Source organism: Notamacropus eugenii, chromosome 5 (assembly GCF_028372415.1).
Source record: "Notamacropus eugenii isolate mMacEug1 chromosome 5, mMacEug1.pri_v2, whole genome shotgun sequence".
In the NCBI taxonomy this organism is placed as follows: domain Eukaryota; kingdom Metazoa; phylum Chordata; class Mammalia; order Diprotodontia; family Macropodidae; genus Notamacropus; species Notamacropus eugenii.
In genome coordinates this window covers 66,661,560-66,682,087 of record NC_092876.1, presented here as the reverse complement: position 1 = coordinate 66,682,087, position 20,528 = coordinate 66,661,560, and the positions used below count along the sequence as shown (strand labels likewise).

Here is a 20,528-nt window from a genome sequence, read left to right as displayed (position 1 = left end):
GGTGGGGGGATGATGGAAGGGAGGACAGTGGGAGGAGGGAGCAATTAAAAGTCAACACTCTTGGGGAGGGACAGGATCAAAAGAAAGAATAGAAGCAATAGCAAGATAGGACAGAGGAAAATATAGTTAGCCCTACACAACATGACTATTACGGAAGTCATTTGCAAAACTTCACAGAAATGGCCTATATTGAATCACTTGCCCTCCCAAAGAGAATGGGTGGGCAGGGAGGGAGGAAGAGAAGTTGAAACTCAAAGTTTTAGGAACAGCTGCTGAGTGTTGTTCTTGCAACTAGGAAATAAGAAATGCAGGTAATGGGGTATAGAAAGTTATCTTGCCCTACAGGACAAAAAAGAAGATGAGGATAAGGGAAGGAAGGTAGGGCAGATTGATGACAGGGGTAATTAGAATGCTTGGCGTTTTGGGGTGGGGGGAGGGGAGAAATGGGGAAAAATTTGGAACCCAAAATCTTGTGGAAATGAATGTTGAAAACTTAAATAAAAAAAATGGAGTTGTGAGGTGTTAGACACAGTGAGCACTGAATAGTATCACACACAAAAAATGAAGTTCATTTCTTAGCAGATAGGAAATTATTGATGACTGATAGGGGAGGCATTTCTTTATGAGCCATGTATATAGTCAGATTATTGGTTTGTTAGAGCAAAATTCAAAATCAGCAACAAATTAATAGAATCAAATGAGAAGTTGTTGCATATAATTAAAATATCTCCACATTGACCTCTTTAAACCAACTATTGACATTAAAACATGGGAAACAGATAAAAGAACAGTCATTGACACAGATTATCACTATTTTTCCTAAGGAAGTTTAAGCAATATAAATCAGCCACAGAGCAAGGAGGCTAAGAAAGCTTAAAAACAATCTTGGCCAGTAAATATTTGAATTCCTTTCTAAGAGGAGAAATATAGAAGATCAAAACAATATTTGTTTAGGATACAAATTCATTTGTAAAATTTTATAGAGAAAGATGGTATATTATGAGCAGTATCATCTTATAAAAGTGACAAACAATAGAGGGAATAGCACATTTATGGAAAACTTAAATAAGCCAGATCATTTTGAGAACATTTAAGGATAAATCTGAAAGGGCAAAGAATAGATGAGAAAATGGAAAAGACCTGCCAAAATTACTCTAAAAAGATATTTAATTATCAATAAAAGTGAATATACTATATTTGTACCCTAATATAACAGTCCCTGATATGCTGTATGACAAAGGCATCTGAGTATGGCTGAATCAGATTAAGATGTAATTGGAAAATATTGAAAAAATAAATATGAGTGCAATAAAACATAGATAATGTGGTTTCCTAAGGCAATACGTGACTGCAGGGATCCATTTCTATTTGAATTCTCACCATTGCTATAAGGGAGGTAGAAATGACATATAAAAAGACAAAGATGGAAGAAACAACAGGGCTAGACCAAATCTACCCAGGGCACTGAAGATGACAAAATTTTGAGGGGACTGGAGGACTGACTCTCAAGGCACCTGAGAAGATACCAAATCCTTAAAACAACCAACTAACTATGACTACTAAAAAGTGATAAAGAAGATGGTGACTACTGACCCATATACCTACTTTCCTATATCTACAAAATCTTCATGAGAATCATCTATCTATCTATCTATCTATCTATCTATCTATCTATCTATCTATCTATCTATCTATATATTGAGGGCATCCTTAACGAAAACATGTGAAGGGAACAGACCATGTTTTTACTTACAAAATTCAAAAGCAGACCATATAACTTTATAGTTATGCTACACCTGGCTAAAAGATAGAGAATAAAGCTCCCATTGTATTTATTTCATGTTAACTGCAAGAAAAGCATTTAACTCAGTAGATCAAAATGCTATCTGAAAGATTATCCTCTGGTAAGGATAAAGATATGTAACACATAATTTTGTTCAATGGTCAAATAATCATATCCATAGGGAATGTATCTGTCATTTCATTGGTTTAGGAAATTACCAGATGAGGAATCTACAAATGCAAATTGGCAGCTCCTTTGCAATTTACAGTCTTAAAAGGAAGAACTAGCACACTGAGAAACTGATTTGACCAAGATCACACAGTATTTGATTTGAGCCCAGGCATTTTGACTCTGAGGTTAGTTTGCTATACTACACTGTTTCTCTGATAAATCTCAAATGAGACACAAAACAGGAAGAAGCATGTTCACTAAGAGTTTGCTAGTTTCATAAAGGATGTTAAATTCAGAGTCCCAAAGGAAGAATAAGGTCAAGAGATGGCAAAAACTTTGTAGGTGCTCCTCTTTACGCATGACACTGCGCTGACTGTATCCTGTTCCCAAACACTGCAGTGTTATGAGATCCATAATTATTGAAGAGTCCAGCCCAACTATTTATGCTGAAAAAAATCAAAGACAGAAAGAAGGCATACTGTTCAGAACATGACAGAGACAGGTCACAGAGCTGAACTTTCTATAGTTTGGCTAGACACTGCTAATGCCCAATGAACTGGGACAATGACCCAGAGTTGAAGAGGAAGAAAGCAGGCTGGATAGCATCTGGGAAATTGCCCAGTGCTATTAACGACCCTAAGCTTTTCCCTGAAGCAAAGATCATCTTTTGAATACCAATGTCTTTCTGGTGATCCTACTTGGCTTTGAAGCATGGAATACCACCATCTCAAGAATATTCAAGGTGTCAGTTACTTACAAGGCATTAGAGAGATGCATGGTGGAATCAAGTGCCGGGTTTATAAGAGAAACAGCCTAAATATGCGATCAAGACAAGGAACAAGAAGAGAGGGTGTGGGCATATTGTGAGAATGAAGGATAACTAATAGAGAGAGTACTTGATTCCCATTGGTTCCAAATAATATCAAGAGATCTAAAGCTGGGGTTCATAAAGCAGGCAGCTGGGTGGTGCAGTGGATAAGGAGCTGGGCTGGGCATTAGGAAGTCCTGAATTAAAATCCAGCCTCAGACACTTATTTGACAGATGACCCTTGGTAAGTCCCTTAACCTCTGTCTCAGTTTCCTCATCCGTAAAATGGGGATAACAGCAACTACCTCCCAGAGGTGTGGTATCAGATAAGATAAAATTTGTGAAATGTTTTGCAATTGTTAAAGTGCTATATCAATGCTAGCTATTATTTATAACTGGGAGTCTTGTCACTTATTAAAATGTTGATAACTGTACTTCAGTATAGTTGGTTTCCTTTGTGACAAGCTTTGTTTTATACATTTAGCATTATTCTGAGAAGGGGACCATAGGTTCTCTTAGAGGAAGGAGAGTTGGGTAGACACAAAGGATCTGATACTGTATGACCTTGAACAATCATTTAACCTCCTGTCTCAGTTTCCTCATCTGTAAAATGAGGGGATTAGACTAGCTGGCCTCTGAAATTCCCTCTTGCTCTAAATCTATGATCTTGTGAAGGATTACAGAACACAGACAAGAGACACACAAGATAAGAGGGAGATGAGTTGTGACCCACAGTAGTAGGAAGATACACTGGAACACATATGAAACACTATCCTGTGAGAAAGGCTAAGATCACAATAAAGTCTGGGAAGAAAGCAGCTCTGGGAATTTGAGGGCTCATTAGTTTGCCTGTTATGCATTGCCACTGTCATCACTGATAATGATCATTAATAATGCCTAATGTTTGCAGAGCCCTTAAATAAGAAAACCTTTTAGAATGAATTATATCTTTTATCCTCCCCTTGACCTTTGAGGCAGAAATGGGATTTTTGTTTTTAGAGGGGGAAAAGAACAAGTCACTCCAATTTTCCCCCAGGGTCTTTCTCTATCAGCCCCTAGTGACTCCCAAGTACCTATTAATTTCCTAGCATTAGGCTTGAATTCTTCAAGACTGATGGACATGTCTCTGTCCTTATCCAGAGAAGAGAAGAGATAGAATCCATCTGTCCCCAGAAGCTTCTGTGCGATCTCCTGTGTCAGAACAAGGGAACAGAGAAAGACAGACTCAGCATACAAGAGGCCTCTGGACTCCCTGGGTCTTTGTTTGCTGCTCTTCTGGTCTTGGGATCAGACACAGTTAAGACCTTTTACACTTGAAGCAAACTTGAGTTGACTGGAGGTGGGGGTGGGGGAAGGGAGGGAGGCAGGAGAAAGGGGTTAGATGAGGGATGGCTGAGCTTGTGGGAATGGAGGTGGTGTTGGAAGGAGGCAGGTGTAAGGGTGAATAAGGAGATGAAGGGAGGAAGAAAGAGAATTGGGGACCCCCCAGGTAACAGCCCAGATGTCCTAGGTGAGATGGGAGTGAGCGTTAAAGGAGCAAAGGTGTCAGAAAGCAGTAGTGGGGAACAAGGAACATGGTCCGAGGGGTTGGGGGTAAGAGAAAAGAAGGTGCGGATCTCCAGGGGAAGGCTAGGCTTCACATCCAAGGACAGAAGGGAGGTGAGAAGGCAGCCAAGGTAAACGGCATTTGTGACTAACGGAAGCGGGGATGGTTCAGAGGTTAGGGACTGGGTGAAGGCTGAGCTGGAGAGGCCTGAGTGTGGGGAGCGGAGGGAAAGGGCAAGGGACCCCGGAGAGACAGATGAACCCGGAATGAAGAGAGAGGGGAGGAGGAGAGGAGGGGGAGGGGAAAGAGATGGGAGAGGAGAAGGAAGATGGGAGGGGAGGGGGGAGGAGGGGGAGGGGAGGGAAAGGAAAAACAAGGGGATGGGAGAGAAAGAGGGGGACGGGGATGAACGGGGAGGGGAGAGGGAGGGGGACATGGGGAGAAAGAAGGGGGACATGAGGAGGAGGAAGGGCATGAAGTGGGGGAGGGGACAGGGAGGAGGAAGGAGCTCCAGCGCGGTCCCGTCCCCCACCCCCTCCCCAGGCCGGGCCTGACCCGCAGCGCCTCGGCCTGGGTCTCCCTGAAGCCCACATAGCCCCGGGCGGCGACGGCCAGCAGGGCTGCCAGCAGGGCCATCAGCAGCGCCAGGTCCCAGGGGAGGTGGGCGCGGCGGGGCGGGCGGCCCCGGGGCTGCCGGGGTTGGCGGGGCTTGCTGGGCGCCGGCCTCCTGGGAAGGTCCATGATAGGAGGCCGCGGCTCGGGCTCCTCCTCCTCAGAGGAGAAAATGCCAACGGTAGACCAATGGCGGGGAGGGGGTGGGGCCAGCTGTTGAAAGAGACCAGTTAACGGCTTGGGAGGGGTGTGGCCAGAACCACTGGCTGACAGCCGGGATGGGCGGGACCGGTGTCTGATAACTGAAGATGCTCAGTCTCCTAAACTGGCAGGAGATGGGAAGCGGGCCGGGAGCTGGGGGCTGAGCCCGGGGTTCCGGGAGTGTTGCAGTGTGTGGTACTGACTATGAGGGTGTAATCCAGCCATCCAGTGTATACCACGCTCAGCCCAAGAGGAGACTCTTCCCTAAAAAATCCCATTTTTTTCAATGAACAAGAATTGATTCTCCCCACCCTCCAAAGGAAAAACAACCCCCCCTGCAACATATATGCGTAGTCAAAAGAAATTCCAAATTCCCAAATTTTGGACTCAGCAAATTCCAAACATGTGTCTCGTTTCAGCACTTTTAGTTCAGGAGGTGAGTTATTCTTCACCTATCCTCTGGAATCATTGCATTGATCAGAATCCCAAGTTTTTCATTTTTACAGTGTTGCTGACAAGTCATTCTCCTGGTTCTGCTCGCTTCACTCTGCATCAGTTTATACAAATCTTCCCATGTTTCTCTGAAATGGTGCCTTTCATCATTTCTTATGGCACAGTAGCATTTCATGTCATCTCATTCCTACATCATGATTAGTTTAGCCATTCCCTAATTGTTGGGTACCCCCTTAGTTTCCAGTTCTTTGCGACAAAAAGGGATATGGAGATTTTTGTGCTTATAGAACTTTTCCATTTTTCTTTGATCTGTTTGGGATCTAAAAATAATGATACTGTTGCTGGGTCAAAGAGTATGTAACGTAGTCTCAGCTTTGGTCAGTGGCTCACAAGGTATAGGAAGGTATTAATGATCCAATCTATTACTCTTCTAAGAGCTTCTGACAGGAAGAGATTACAGCAAGAATTGTTGCAGGTGGTTTTATTAGTGGTACATTGGCACTATTATCAGAGGCCAGTGATGGATTCCAGAGGCCAGCCACACAAGCTGCAAACATATAGGAAGGAATAAGAATGGGGAAGAAGAGTGAACAACTTGGAGGTGGTCCTGGGCACTTGGGGAGTGAGGTGATAACTGTGGATGGAAGGGTTAATTTCTGGGCATTAGGAGACCTCCATGCTGTGAAAGGACTGTTAGTGATGGTTCTACGGACTAGGGATTTGAGTAGAGTCTTTCCAAGGATCTGCAGGGATGTTCTCCACCTTCAAGGTGGCAGGGCCCTATCAAAGACGGCAGCCACTTATTTATTCATGGAAGAGTTGGTTGAACTTTCCAGTGAGCAGATACTCATAGATTGTTATTGTTTGTCCTTGGTTCTTGAAGAGGAGGGTGCTATCAGGAGGGTGATATCTTGGCTTGTAAGTGAATTGGATTTAAGTGAAGGACTGTGCAAAGTCATCACCCTCACTCTTCCCTCCAGAGTCACTTGGAGTGCAGTGGCAAGAAATAGGTCAGGACAACTGGCAGATGCAGGGGAATAACGAACCATCACCTCTGCAAATGCTGAATAAAAGACCATCTACCAGTTGTACATGGATTGTCTGAACCATATATGGAGGTAAGGGAGACCATGTTTATTAGTATAGGGTATCAATTCTTGGGAATCTCTGGGCCCCTACCCTGTTCTGACTAGCAGTTTTTAATTACCTTTGCCTTTCACCCAGGTTAATTCCTGGGTGAAATCTCTGGAAATCTCTGTTTTGACCTGCAGTTTCTAACTGCCTCCAAGGATATTCCCACATACCTTAGCAGTTTCTAACCATCGCTGTTCTCAGACAGAGATCATCGCAAGGACACTTCTGCCACACAGTTTTGGCTAGTTAATATTTGCCAGCTATACTCCCCTTTCTGTTTCTTGTGACTAAACCCTATAGGAATCTCCCTTTCTCCCCTCCTTCACTGGACATCACTGTGTGAAAAGGTGGTGTATTGTCCCCAGTTGCAATTTATTAACCCTGAAAGGGCAGGAGGACTGAACCCAGTAGAGAGAATCTGAAGAGCATGTACACTGACTGCACATGTACAGAGGCTGTGGGTAACTTAGGGATGTGGTCGCTAAAGATGGTGAAAGGGAGGAAGAAACTGAAAGGAACAATGCAAAGAGCTTCTACTGACCTAATGCTAGCAATGGTTCTTCCAAACAGGGGCTGTTTTCTGGGACAAGAACTGGCCCCTTCCACTGGGTCTAACTATAGGCTCTTTACCTGTGATGGAGCCCTAGGCCAAGCTGGAATATTGGGCTGAATTCACTTGGGTTTCCTTCAATTCTTCAATTCTGGGAAAAGGAGGAGGAGACCTGAAGGGTGTTGGAAATGGGGTAGGAAGGTTGGATAGAGTGCATTTTGCTCACACAACACGGGGTAAACAGGAGAGTGTGGGAGATAGATTGTCAGAAATAAGGACACCCTCTCCATCCCAAAGTCTTTCTCCCCTCTCTCCCCACCTTCACCTGGAGATAGAGAAGCAAGATTGATGCCTCATAATCCCTGATCTCTGCTGTCTTTTAGGCCTGAATCAGGGGCCCCCAGGGCACCATCTTCATGGTCTCTAAGTCAACTAGCATTTGTTTATTAAATGGCTACTGTGTACCTGACACTGTCAAGTTTTGGGGGTACAAAGAAATGCAAATCTCTTCTTAATTTACCTCTACTCAGCCTTTTGTATTCTTGTTTGTGGGTTTTAGAGAAGGGTCAGGGACCCCACTCTCTAATCATTGTCAGCTTCTTTCTGTCAAAGTCAGTGCCAAGTGTCACCACTACCAGGCACACACAAATCAATGATGCCCTGCTCTGGCCCTGACTGGGCTTTGTGACCTCTTTCCCTTGTGTGTGTTACCCTCCCTTGTGCAGAGTCTGGCTCCAGTGGAATGCCGCTGGCTTTCTAAATTGTGGAATTGTATCACGCATCTATTTAATTGTAAGCCTGCAGTGCAGTAGTTAGAAAACTGGTGTCCAAGTCAGGAAGATGGAGGGTTAAGTCTTTCCTCTGATATTTACTGGCTGTATGACCTTGGGCAAGCCAAGTGATCCTCAGGGTTATATGACTATAACTTGCAAAACACTTGGAGATATACTTCGGTAGGAAGAACTTCTTACACTGATGAAATCACACATCAAGAGGGGAAATTAAAAAAAATATACATATATTTACATACACACATATGCATATCTGTGTATTTATACACCACATACGTACATAACACTTAGGTGGACACATGTATATACCTACATACATCTATATATGTATGTGTGTGTATATATATGCTTTGGAGACAGGTGAGAGAAGCAGCAAGTGCTCCTTTTAAAATATATTCATGTTATAGAAATAATATATATTGTATCATTTGTGTATATAATTTTATAAAATGTTAACATATATAAAATGTGGTAGGTAAAAGATGAAATGACTGCGGAAACAAAAGCTTGATTTTCCAAGCATGTCGATTTATTAGGCAATGTATGTCAATTGCCCGACAAACCTGGACCAGATCTTTTCAGCTTTAGTCGTAGACCCTGAATACAGAGGGAGACTTTTATACATTAAAAACAATTAATCAGATAAAGCCAGTTAATTAAAAGGAAACAATTAACCAGAATACAAGATTAGGTCATCTGATTTCTATTTGGAAGAAAGATTATGAATTTTCCATGTTGGGGCCTGGGAGAGAGAACAGGTACAATTCTCTGAAATCAGGAAAGGAGGTGCCCTACTTCCCCACCTCCCAAGTACAGAACAATCAAAGGACATGGAAACAGTAACTGATTGATCAGTACAGGACCAATTTCCAGATAAGCCATCTGAGTTACTTGAGATATGCAATTGTGAGAAAACTCCTTGCATCAATCTTTGGAGCTGCCTGGGTTTCTGGTCAGCATAACCTAGGTTCTTAATTAAGGATCTCTAAGAATCAAATTGAGGTGGTCCAGTTTCCCACCCATGCAGGGCTGTGTTCAAACAGTGCCACAAGGTTTTCTGTCAATTCCCACCACTGGATAAAGTTTTCTCACAAGACAGAAGTTGGACTAAATCTATAATTGAATAGAAAGGGAACTGTGCTAGCTCCAGAACTGAGTCACAAGATGGAATCACTGTGGTTCACCGAGTCCCTGCAGTTGACCACTTTCTGGCCTAATCCTCTCAATTCCTTGAATATTATTATTTTTCTCATGTTTTCCTAACAGGTACATTTCATTTATCCTTTACTTTTAAATTAAAACTAACCCCCTTCTGGAGGTTCAAACATACAGCAGCTGCCTGACAGTTGACTCATCATCTTGCTGTATTAAAGTTTACATCTTTCACCTGCCACAAAAATCATGGGTAGGACAAAAGCTGCATCCTTTGAGGTGTCTGTCTGCTTCCTTTCTGGGGTCCCTGGAGTGATGCTCTGCAACCCAGGCTTGGATTGTGTTTTTTTCATCTCAGTGCAATTGGAGACAAATTCAAGCTTTCCTGGAAGTGAATTGGCACCAGAGGCAGAGGAGAGCTGCCAGCATAAGGAATATGGTGCTAGACTGGGAGTAAGGAATACCTGAGTTGGAATCCCTCCTCAAATGTTAAATACAGTCAGATAAAGAAGCATTTACTGAACATCTGCTTATGCCAGGCACTGGGCTAAAGACTGAGGATACAAAGAAAAAGGGGTGATCCTCAAACAAGTTACTTAACCTCTCTCAGTCTCATTTTCCTCATCTGTCAAATGGGGATAATAATAGTACCTATGTCATCTTTTTCACACAACAGTCTTGTTAAAATGATTATTCCAGTTCTGAGACTATTCTGGTTCTAGGACTCCTTGGAGATTACCTGCAACAGCTGAGCAAGCACATTTACAGGATTCTTCCAGAACCAGTGATGTACCTGGGCTAAGGCAGTTGGCCTTTAGAGCACCTGAGTGTATTCTTACTAAGTCGTCCCTTATCTTGGGCTTCAATTTCTGCTGAAACCTTTTGGTCTTTCCCTTTTCAATCTCTTGACAGAGAAGAGGAGCAGAATAGAAACTCAGTGTCCAGGTTTGTTTCTCCTAAGTCATCCTTTGCCATATTATTGTGAGGAAAGTACATGGAAAATGGTCATCTACCTGAAAGCCAGTGTGGCTTCAGAAAGGTTTGAGGAATGGTTGATATGGTGTTTGCTACCCTACATTTCCAGGAGAAATGTCAGGAGCACAATGTTCATCAATCTGACCAAGGTCTTTGATACTGTTAGCCATGAGGACTTGTGGAAAATTATGTCAAAATTCAGTTCCCCAGAGAAGTTCATTTTATTGTATGTCAGTTTCATGACAGCATGCTTGTCCGGGTTCTGGATAATGGATGATGTTCCCAGTCACCAGTGGAGTGAAACAGGGCTGTGTGTTTTCTCCCTTATTTTTAGTATGATGTTCTCAGCAATGTTGTTGGACACCTTCTACGAGGATGAAAATGGCATGAAGGTCTACACTGATGGTAATTTTTAAAATTTGAAATAGGCTATTAGTCAAGACAAAAGGTGGAGGGAGAGTTTGCATATGACTTTTTGTTTGCAAATGATTGTGGACTCAATGCAGCCTCTAGGACTGAGATACAACAAAGTAAGGATCAATCCTCTGCTGCCTGTGCTAATTTTGGTCTGACAATCAACAGTAAGAAAACGAAAGTTCTCTATCAGTCAGCACTGCATCATCAATTTGTAGAACCATCAGTTACAGCAAATGGAGAAACATTGAATTCTGTGAATAAGTTCACTTACCTTGGCAGTATACTTTACAGGGATGTACATATAGATGATGAGGTTGACACACATGTTGCAAAAGCTAGCTCAGTGTTTAGGAAGCTCTGAAGGAAAGTGTAGGGGAGAAGAGATATTAGGCTGTCTACCAAACTGAAGGTCTACAGAGCCACTGTGCTCACCTCATTGTTGTACTGTGAAACCTGGATAGTGTACCAGCACTATGCCAGGAAATTGAATTGCTTCCATTTGAATTGTCTTAGGAAGATTCTGAAGATCACCTAGTACTGGACACAGGTCCTTTCTCGAGCTAACCTTGCAGGCATTCAAACTTTTCTTCAGAAGGTGCAAATCTGAAGAGCTGTTTGAATGGCAAATATATGTTTGCCTAAAAGACTATTTTTGTTTCTGATGTCTTGGAAAAGTCACTAAAATAAAAGTTAGGACACTAGATGTTTAGTCCAGTCTTTATAATGGGAGGGGGTGATTAGGGGAAGTTCTTGTCACTGATGGTCTGGCTAATAGACTGTAAGAACCATGAAAGTAGGAACTATATCTCAGCTAAACTTAGCACTTTGACCTGTGTTCTTCAGGGGACAAGTGCTTAGCAAATGCTTGTTTAATAAATGTTGAACGATCATGGGGCTTTGGGAAAGTCACTTCTACTCTCTGACTTCAGCTCCTTTTCTGTTTAAGGGGGGAAAAAAAGGTAGACTAGGAATGGGGAGAGAGGAAGGTAGAATAGATGGGAGAGAGGGAATAAGCATCTGTACAGTGCCCACCATGTGCCAGGCACTGTGCTAAATGCTTTACGAATAGTGTCATTTAATTTAGATGATAATTTCCATTTTTATAAAGCTATAGGGTGGATAAAACATTTTCCTTACAACAAACTTAGGATAAGTACAATGATTCTTTTCCTTTCCTTTTTTTTTTTTTTTATACCAAAGGAGACTGAGGCTCTGAGGGACTAAGTCCCTGACATGCCCAGGATGACACAGCTAGTGTTCTAGCTGGAATGTGAATCCAAGTCTTTTGGAGGCAGGAGCAAGAAACTCATCATTGGGAAAACATCATCCTGTAAGATTGAATCCGTCTTGGTACTCTTACCTCATACTTTCTCCCTTCTGATTGGAAGGCAGAGCTGAGAACTCCAAAACCTCCATTTCAGGAAGGAGCTCAGAACACACATCTCATTTCCCATTTGGCTGCACTACTTTGGGGCTCCTTTGACTCCTCTGCCATGTCCTTCCCTCATTCAGGTACCTTAACCACCCCACCCCCTACAGTTTTCTTATGTGTGTCCTCTTCCCCTATCAGATTGTAAGTTCCTTGAGGACAGGGACCATCTTTCTTTTTTCCACATTTCTATCTCCAGCACTTACCAATGTTCCTGGTACATAGTAAGAACTTAATACTTATTGACTGTCAGACAACAATTTTCAGTTTTCTGAAATTCTGTGATTCTGTGAGATTTAAAATTTTTAAAAAGGCTATGTCCTGCCACCTCATACTCCTTGGACTAGAGTCCACATCACCCAAAGGAAAACTTCTTGGCAGGAAACTCATCATCCTTTGAGACTGCCTCAGCTTTGGTACTTATTCCTCACCTCAGTACCCTCTGTTCCTCTCTCTGGAGGGCTGGAGGGTGGAGGAAGTACTCTTTCCAAAGCCTCCACTTAAAGAAAACTCCCAGACCAGCCATTTCTTCATTTCTCGCCTCTTTGTAATCCTTGAACTGGACCTACCATGTCCCTAGGATAGGTACTTCCTTCCCCAGCCCCTTCCCCCTTTTCAGCTTTCTTTTGTGTGTTGTTTTCCTCCTCCCTCATTAGATCATGAGCTCTTTAAGGGCAAAGACTATCTAGTGTTTTCATTTGTAACCTCAGTGTTTCGAGTTGTGGTTGGCACATTGTAGGCTGTTGATAAATGTTGATTGATTGACTATAAGGCTAGCTTGGACAGTCTAGTATGGGCTCTGCCATTAATTTGGTGTATGTCCTTGGCTGTATTTTTTTTTTTTTTACATTTCTGGGTCTGTTTTCTCAGTTGTAAAATATGAGATTTGGACGACAGAAAGCTAAGAAGTTCCCTTCTCATTCTAGGATTCTAGATTTTCCTTTGTGTTGTTCCCAAAGTATGACTGTGGGGAAGAATAAGGATGAGATCTTACTAGCTTTTATTATTTATACATTCGTAAATTGCAACCATAAAAGTATTTGAAATTCCATTTTGTGAGAGCAGCTGAGGTCACATTAAAACCTAAGATGAAAGGATCTCTGGGGATCTGCCGAGTCTTAATCATTGGCTTGCTTGGGGTTATTCAGTGATTATTTCTCTCCTTGGTGACAGCCACCGTTAATGACGATTTCCAGCGTTTAGGCAGCACTTTGTCAGGTCCAGGGATCTTCTCATGAGTTCTCTCCTTTGTTCACATTCTGCCCTGGAGGAGGAAGTGGAGCACTCCTCAGAGGGGAAAATGAAGCTTTATAAGGTGATTCGACAATGTTTCGGCTTCTCTTCTGAGACTCTCAGCCGTGGGCTTGAACTCCTCTGGGCTGATGTACAGGTCCCTGTCAGTGTCCAGCCAGAAGAACAGGAATTGACCTTCTGTCCCCAGGGACTTCAGCACTGCTTCCTGTGTCAGAGCTAGGGGACAGACACAAAGATGATGACAATAACAATAAAGGACATTTTCAAAGCATTTTATATGCATGACAAAAGCTGTATGTGGTGTTTTGAGTTATGTAGTGTTTTAAGGTTTGCAAAGCACTTTACAAATATCTCATTTTATCCCCACAACAACCCTGGGAGGCAAGGGCTATTATTAGCTCCATTTTACATATGGGGAAACTGAGGCAGACAGTGGTTGACTGACCTGTCCAGTGTCACATCTGATCTCATTTGACTCTCATAGAAACTGGTTGTCCAGTGCTACTAATGATGAAACTGGGGCTCTGAAAAGCTGCCTACAACATGCCCGAGATCACAGAACCTCATTAAATGTTCGAGGCGGCCTTCCTGCCTCTTAAGACATCTGGGCCCAACCAGCTACGACAAGTTTCCTGGCATTGAGCCACGCTTGTGGGGTAGGGTGGGGAGATGGTTGTCTTTCCTTCCCTGAGTCAGGAGCTGGAAACCCTGGTTCCACCGAATGCCTAGAACTGATCCTTAGTTTGTCTTGGGGACCCGAGAGTACGCCGCCCACAGTCCAGATGACCCCAGTGAGGGCTCCCACTCCCGGGGCTGGGTCTCACCCGCTGAGCCCTAATCCGAGCCTTTCCGTAGCCCACATAGCCCACGTAGCCGCAGGCGGTAGCAGCGACCCCGAAGAGGACCAGGAGCAGTGCCAGCTTCCAAAATGAGCTGGATGAATGGACTGCTGGCTCTGGGGGGGCAGCGGCCAGGGCATCAGTGCCGTGCCAGGGCGGGGGCTTCTGTTCGACCAGCGGAAAGCCCCGACGGACCCCAACGAACTTGGGGCTGAGGTGGGGGTGCGTGTAGAAGGGAGGTGAGGTGGGGATGGAAGGGAAGGGAAGCCATTGAGGAGGGATGAAATATATAGAATGGAACAGAGACCTTTGATACAAGGGAATAGAAGGGAATTCACTGAGGGGGTGAGGCGTGGCATGGAATTTAGACCAGCGTGGGGATATTGGGAGGCCCACAGGAGATGAAAAGGTGATCCTGGGCAAGAAGTTGTGGACGGAAAGAATGGCGGGAACAGACCAGAAAAGGCAGAGTTGGTGGGTACGGGAGACCGCAGGAGTGTGCGCATAGAAATGAAGGGGAAAAGAAAGAGGGTTGCGGGAAAAGGGAGTTTGTACTTGGAGGCTGGTGAACCGGTCAGAGGAAGGGAAGAACAAGGAGGTGGGGGGAAGCTGGGGATAGGGGATGTGGGGGAGTGATCAAGTTTCAGGGACATTCCTTGCCTGAAGAATATTCTTGGAGCCACTTGGTTTGCCAGATGCTTATAGTTATTTATTGCGGTGCCCCCTCCCCCCACCTAGATACCCCGGCAGTGCTGAATGTCCCCCCCTTTACGTCTAGTTCTAAGCATTGCAAACTCCCCATGCCCCCAAACTGGAAGATCTGCATAGGCAAAAGAGAAAGAAATAGGGAAGGGAAAGAAATGAAAAAGACAGGGCAAGATTTTTAATGGAAAGATTAGTGGGTTTGTAATCATATGTTGAAAACTGGAATCTGATTCCTATCCTTACCTAATATCTCTATGACTTTTCAGCCTCTCCTTTTCCTTAACTTCCTTAACTTCCACTGGCACTGACAGGTTGGGTCTCCAGATGACTGCTACCACCTGGAGTTCAGGGAGTTCCCCTTGGGGGTGGCTTTCCTCATAACAATTTCCCTTGACAATCAGCAAGTATACCAATGCAGGAGTCAGGAGGACCTGAGTTCAAATGTCACTTCAGACACTGACACTCACTAGCTGTGTGAACTTGGGCAAGTCACTTAACCCCAACTGCCTCATCCTGGGGTCACTGGATTCAGATGGCTCTGGAGGAGAAGTGAGGCTGGTGACCTGCATAGTCCTCCCTCACTCAAAACAAAGTCAAGTGCAAGTCATGTCATTATTTCTCTGATGGAATGGTCTTCTTTGGCAACGAAGGACGAACACACCCCCTGGAATTCAGAGGGTTCCCCTTGGGGGTGGCTTGTCTCATAACAATTTCCCTTAACAATCAGCAAGTAGACCAGTTAGGCCTTAGAAAACATTTACTGGCACTGCTGCTAGGTTAGACTACCTCCTTATGTGCAATCTCTGTTGGACAGGTCTACCCACAATTGGACTAGTTTGGGCTGGACTAAGCTGAATTGGGCTGGCCAGGTCACTTGAGTGCTGATAGCTTGATTCTTCACTGAACTTAGCTACTGTTAGGCTGGTTTCAGGCCGGTTACTTGTCCATTGGACTGTTGTCAAGACTTAGTTGGGTTGTTTGCTTTTCTAATGGTTAGTTGCTTCTACATAAGACCAGGCAGATTGCCTGGCTCCTCACCTCTCTTCCAGGGACTATATCTCTTTTGGATAGGTTAACCCAATGGAATCCCTCTTCAGTGATAGCTTCCATCCTCACCACCTCTAGTCTTGGGCTTAACTGGTTATTTCAGTACTTTTTTCAGCAAGAGAATGACCTTTAGCCTTGGATTGGCAGAAGTCTCTCTTCTTTGACTCCCTCAGCTCTAAGGTTTGTCCCTTCCAAGCAGCAGATGTGAGAGGTCTAACTTCTCCTGTTGAGCAAGTAGACTTCAAAGTATATTACCTCAGTGAGGTACTCTATCCTTACTTATGATTAGTCAGTTACACTTCTCAGATTCCTGTTGGTGTCTTATTCAGACTGGGAGAGATAAGGGTTTTGAATAAGTCTTTGTTCTGGGCAAGTGAATTCTCTTGTTGGTCTTTTCACCTTAGCAGATGTAGAATGCTTCCTTTATGAGCCCCTTAACCAAATTGGACATTAGTTTTCTTGTCTGTGTGTTAGGGATTGGTCAATGGAATTCCTTGATCAGCTTGATGGACTCCTAAGTGCTAAGTCTTTGCTATTTTGATTACACCACTTTAACTGGGGATGAACAGATTGGCTTGGACTATTATAGGGAGTCACTCCTTTGTGCTGACCTGGAAGAGGACAGAACTTTTTTGAACAGTTGTTTTCTGCTTAATTCCTCTCCCTTTTTTTCTCCCCAAAAGACAGCACAGAGCACAGCAAACCTAGGGATGGACTAAGGCCTCTGGTGCACTGAAGGAGTAGCAAATATCTAAAGTAATGAAAAAAATCTGGGTTTTGCCCTCTTCTTTTATCATGAGTTGGTTGACCCATGTGGGTCTGAAGGAAGAAGCTTGTTGCTTCATCCACCTCCAAGTTTATCTCTCTTCCATAGAAATCTAATCAGGATAGTTCTATAGAACTTTGGGGTAAAGTGAGTCTCAAAAGTAAATTAGGAAGTTACTTGTATATCAACTCTGTGTTTCATCTCTGTTCAAATCCAAACCCTTCAGATAGTATCTTACAGCTGTTCCAGTGGGTTTCTGGAATGACAAGGGGACTCACTGAACTAATTGTTGGTGTGTACATTTCTCTTCTGAAGGGAACTCAATCTAACCTAGGGCATCTGTTTAAGACTCTGGAATAAAGGTGGAATTCAACAAAGAGGGAAAAGAGTTGTATAGGGCATTTACCATTTATTCTGAGTCATCTACATGTTTCGTTTTCTGTGGAGCACAATAAAGGCTGTCCAGTACTTGATGTGTCTGATGTAAGGCTGTGTGAGTACAGAGAAAGGGATGGGTGGGAAATACATTGGGAAGTAAATGAACATGTGGAAGTAAAATGTCAAATCAGTTTGACAACTGATAGGATATGAGGGATGAGGTAGAGAAAAGTATGGAGAATGACTGCAATGTTGTGAACTTATGTACTTGAAGGATAGTGGTGTCGTCTTCTCTACCTCTGAGCTTCTAGTACAGAAGAGAATTCTCCCATTATATTTATTGCTTGAGGGAGGGGAGGGGATAACTGTATATACTGACTCATGAAGGGAATCAATAGCCTGAACCCCCAGACATCACAAAACATCAGAGGCTGAAAGCATTTGAGGGAAAATGTAATCCAATCACCTCATTTTACCGAGGAGGAAACAGATTCAGAGGGGAGAATGACAACTTGTAGCAGAACTGAAACCAGACTCCATGTTTTCTGATTCTTAATCTAGTATTTTTTCAATAATGCCATGTCTTCTTGGATTCTTGAGTCCTTGTCCTGTAGGCTCAGGGGAAAGCATCTCCCATTTGTAACTAAAATCCATCTCCACCACTACCAGGTTACATTCTTAACCATAACTTCATTATCACTGGTTCTCTGCCCCACCCACCCCTCAGAGGCAATCTTAAAAGGGCCAGGTGTCTACAGGTTACTATTAATTTCCAAAGACATCTCAACTTATGATTCCTGTTATTACCATCTAGGTAGGAGAATAATTCAAGAAAACAAAAGGCACTTTTCTTTTCCAAGTGACTTATGTATTAGATTGTTGAGTTTGATATGAACAAATCCAACAGCTCTAGATACCAATTTGGAACTTGCAAGAAAAGTAACTAAATTTTTGTACCCTTTTGACCCAATAATCCAACTACTGAGCTCCAAAATAGCTCCTAGTAATTGCTTTCATTTCTTCATTGGTTCTAAATTCATCTTTTTCAGTTTTGATACTGACAATTTGGTTTTCTTTTAGTCAATGGAATACTATTTTTATTGTTTCCCAATATAGAGCTCATAGTTTTATTTAATATTTTTTAAACTTTCTGTTCATCTCTCCTTTCATTTTCAGATTTTATATTTTGGTGTTTAATGGGGAATTTTAAATTTGTTTTTCTAGTTTTTTTTTTTAAGTTGCATGCTGAATTCATTGATCTGCTCTATTGCATTTATTGTCTCTATAATTGATTCTCTGATCCATCCATTCTTTAGGATTAAGTTCTTTAGTTTCAAATTTTTTAATCTGTGTGTCAAAGGCTCTTCACTGAGTATTGCATTTTAGTCAACAAATCCAGTATTTCTGCTTTCTTGAATTTGTGAGAATTTTATGCCCATTATAATATAGGGTGGGTTTTTGTGCAGATGCCATGCACAGCTGGGCATCAGGCATATTTATTTTCTATTCTCATTCAATATTTTCCTGAAGTCTATCATAGCTAATTTTTAAAAAATTCTATTCATTTTCTTAATTTTTAAATTAAATTTATCTAGGTCTGAGAAGGGTAAATTGAGACTTCTACAATTTTACTATTTATTTCTCCTATAACTCATTTCACTTTAAGAATTTAGAGGCTGCGTCATTTGGTGCATTTATGTTTATTAGTAGTAATTCATTGTCTATCATACCTTTGGGCAAATTATAGCTTCCCTATTTGTACCTTTTAACTAGGTCTATTTTTGCTTCTGTTTGAGATCATGATTATTACTCCTGCCTTTTTTACTTTAGCTGAAGCATAATGGATTCTGCTCCAGCCTCTTATTTTAACTCTGTGTATATCTTTGTTTCAACTGTGTTTCTTGTAAATAACCTTGTTGGATTCTGGTTTCTAAATCCATACTGGGATCCTCTTCCATTTTATGGGTGAGTTTATCCTGTTTTCATTCACAATTATGACTGTTAATTGTATTTGCCTCCATTCTATTCTCTGATACTTATCCTTTTTACTCTGCCCCATCTTTAACAGTGTTTTGCTTTTAATTTTTTTGCTTGTTTTATTTCTAATTAATCATCCCTTAATCTACCCTCCCTCTTTTCCCCTTTCATTTCACCATTTTCCATCCTGTATAGTAGGTAAGTTGTATTTCTGTACTCAATTATGTATTTTTACCTCCTTTAACCAATTAAGATGAGAGTGAGGTTCAAATGTTGTCTACTCTGCTCCATCCCCAACCCTCTCTGTTGTGTAAACTCTTTTACACACTCCATCTATGTGAGATATTCCCCCTCAGCACTATTCTTCCTCTTCCCCTCTCCCAGTGCATTACTCTTCCCTTTAATTTCCATTCTTCTTTTGAGGTCATCCAAACATAACAGAATCCCAACCAGGCCCTTAAAATAGATTCTAAGTCCCCTGGTGATGATAAAGTTTGTAGAGGCTACCTGTATCATCTCCTCATATAAGAAGGCAAGCAGTTTAACCTTGAATCTCTTATGATTTCTTGCTCATATTTACCAAGAGAAGCACAAAAGCTTCTCTTGACTCCTTTGTACGTAAAATTTTCTTTTCAGCACTGGTCTTTTCATCAGGAATGCTTGGAAGTCCTCTATTTTAATAAAGGTCATTATTTCCCCCCGTTGGATTATACTCAGTTTTGCTGGGTAGGTTGCCTGCAAGAGTAGATCCTTTGCTTTCTGGAATATCATATCCCAAGCTTTCTGCTTCTTTATAGTGGTGGCTATTAAATCTGGTGTGTTCCTGTGGCCCCTCTTGAATTCCTTTTAGTAGTCTAATGATTTTTAAATTATCTCTCCTTTTCTTCTTTTCAAGATCAGTTGTTCTATGACATATTTCCTCCATTTTCCTTTTTTTTCTTTAGACTTTTGATTTTGCCTTTTTGTCTTATGGAATCATTAGGTTACATTTGGCCAATTCTAATTTTAAAGGAGTTATTTTCTTTAAGAACATTTTGGACCTCTTTTTCCAAGTTGGTAATTCTCATTTCTTATCTTTCTTCTTTAACTTCTGCTTCTTATTTTTGCCCTATGACTCATTTGGTTTTTAAAGTCATTGCATTTTTTTTCTCAACTCTTGCTTTAACTCTGCTAGGAATTCTCAATGGATTTGGGAACAAGATTCATTTTTTTTTTGAGGCTTTGTTGATATTTCTAGTCAATTTCTTCTTCTGGATTTGTGACCTGAGCTTCACTATTACTTTATGCTGTTCCAGATCCTTTCTCACCTCTCTTCAACTGCATTTATGTTAAAAAAAAAAAAGAGTTGGCTTGAGGCTGTGTTTCCTGCTATTTCCCCTCAGGCATATTGGTAGCTACAGTTCTGCTTAGAGATGTTGCTTTAATGCTTTACTTCATGGAGGAGAAAAATTATGGTTAGGAAGAAGTGACTTGTCCAGTTCATTGTAGACCTAAGATCAAAGTCCAGGTCATCTGATTCTCAGCCAATGTTCTCTCTACT

General features: G+C 42.2%; 1 protein-coding gene and 1 long non-coding RNA gene across 2 annotated transcripts in view; one reads left to right on the top strand and one right to left on the bottom strand.

Annotated features, from left to right (window-relative positions):
- Window positions 1-5,154, bottom strand: part of LOC140504442 (selenoprotein N-like) — a 32,478-nt gene extending 27,324 nt beyond the window's left edge. Inside the window, exons 1-2 of the mRNA XM_072609374.1 lie at window positions 4,864-5,154; window positions 3,836-3,953 (exon numbers count right to left, since the gene is read on the bottom strand). Of these exons, the coding sequence (XP_072465475.1) occupies window positions 3,836-3,953; window positions 4,864-5,049 (304 nt within the window). The 5' untranslated portion in view covers window positions 5,050-5,154. The remainder of the gene's footprint in view (window positions 1-3,835; window positions 3,954-4,863) is intronic.
- Window positions 5,155-5,195: 41 nt separating this feature from the next.
- Window positions 5,196-13,583, top strand: LOC140504443 (uncharacterized). Its single transcript, XR_011967106.1, has 3 exons — window positions 5,196-5,557; window positions 6,555-6,692; window positions 13,293-13,583. It is a non-coding gene; the product is annotated as an uncharacterized lncRNA (long non-coding RNA).
- The last annotated feature ends 6,945 nt before the right edge of the window (window positions 13,584-20,528 follow it).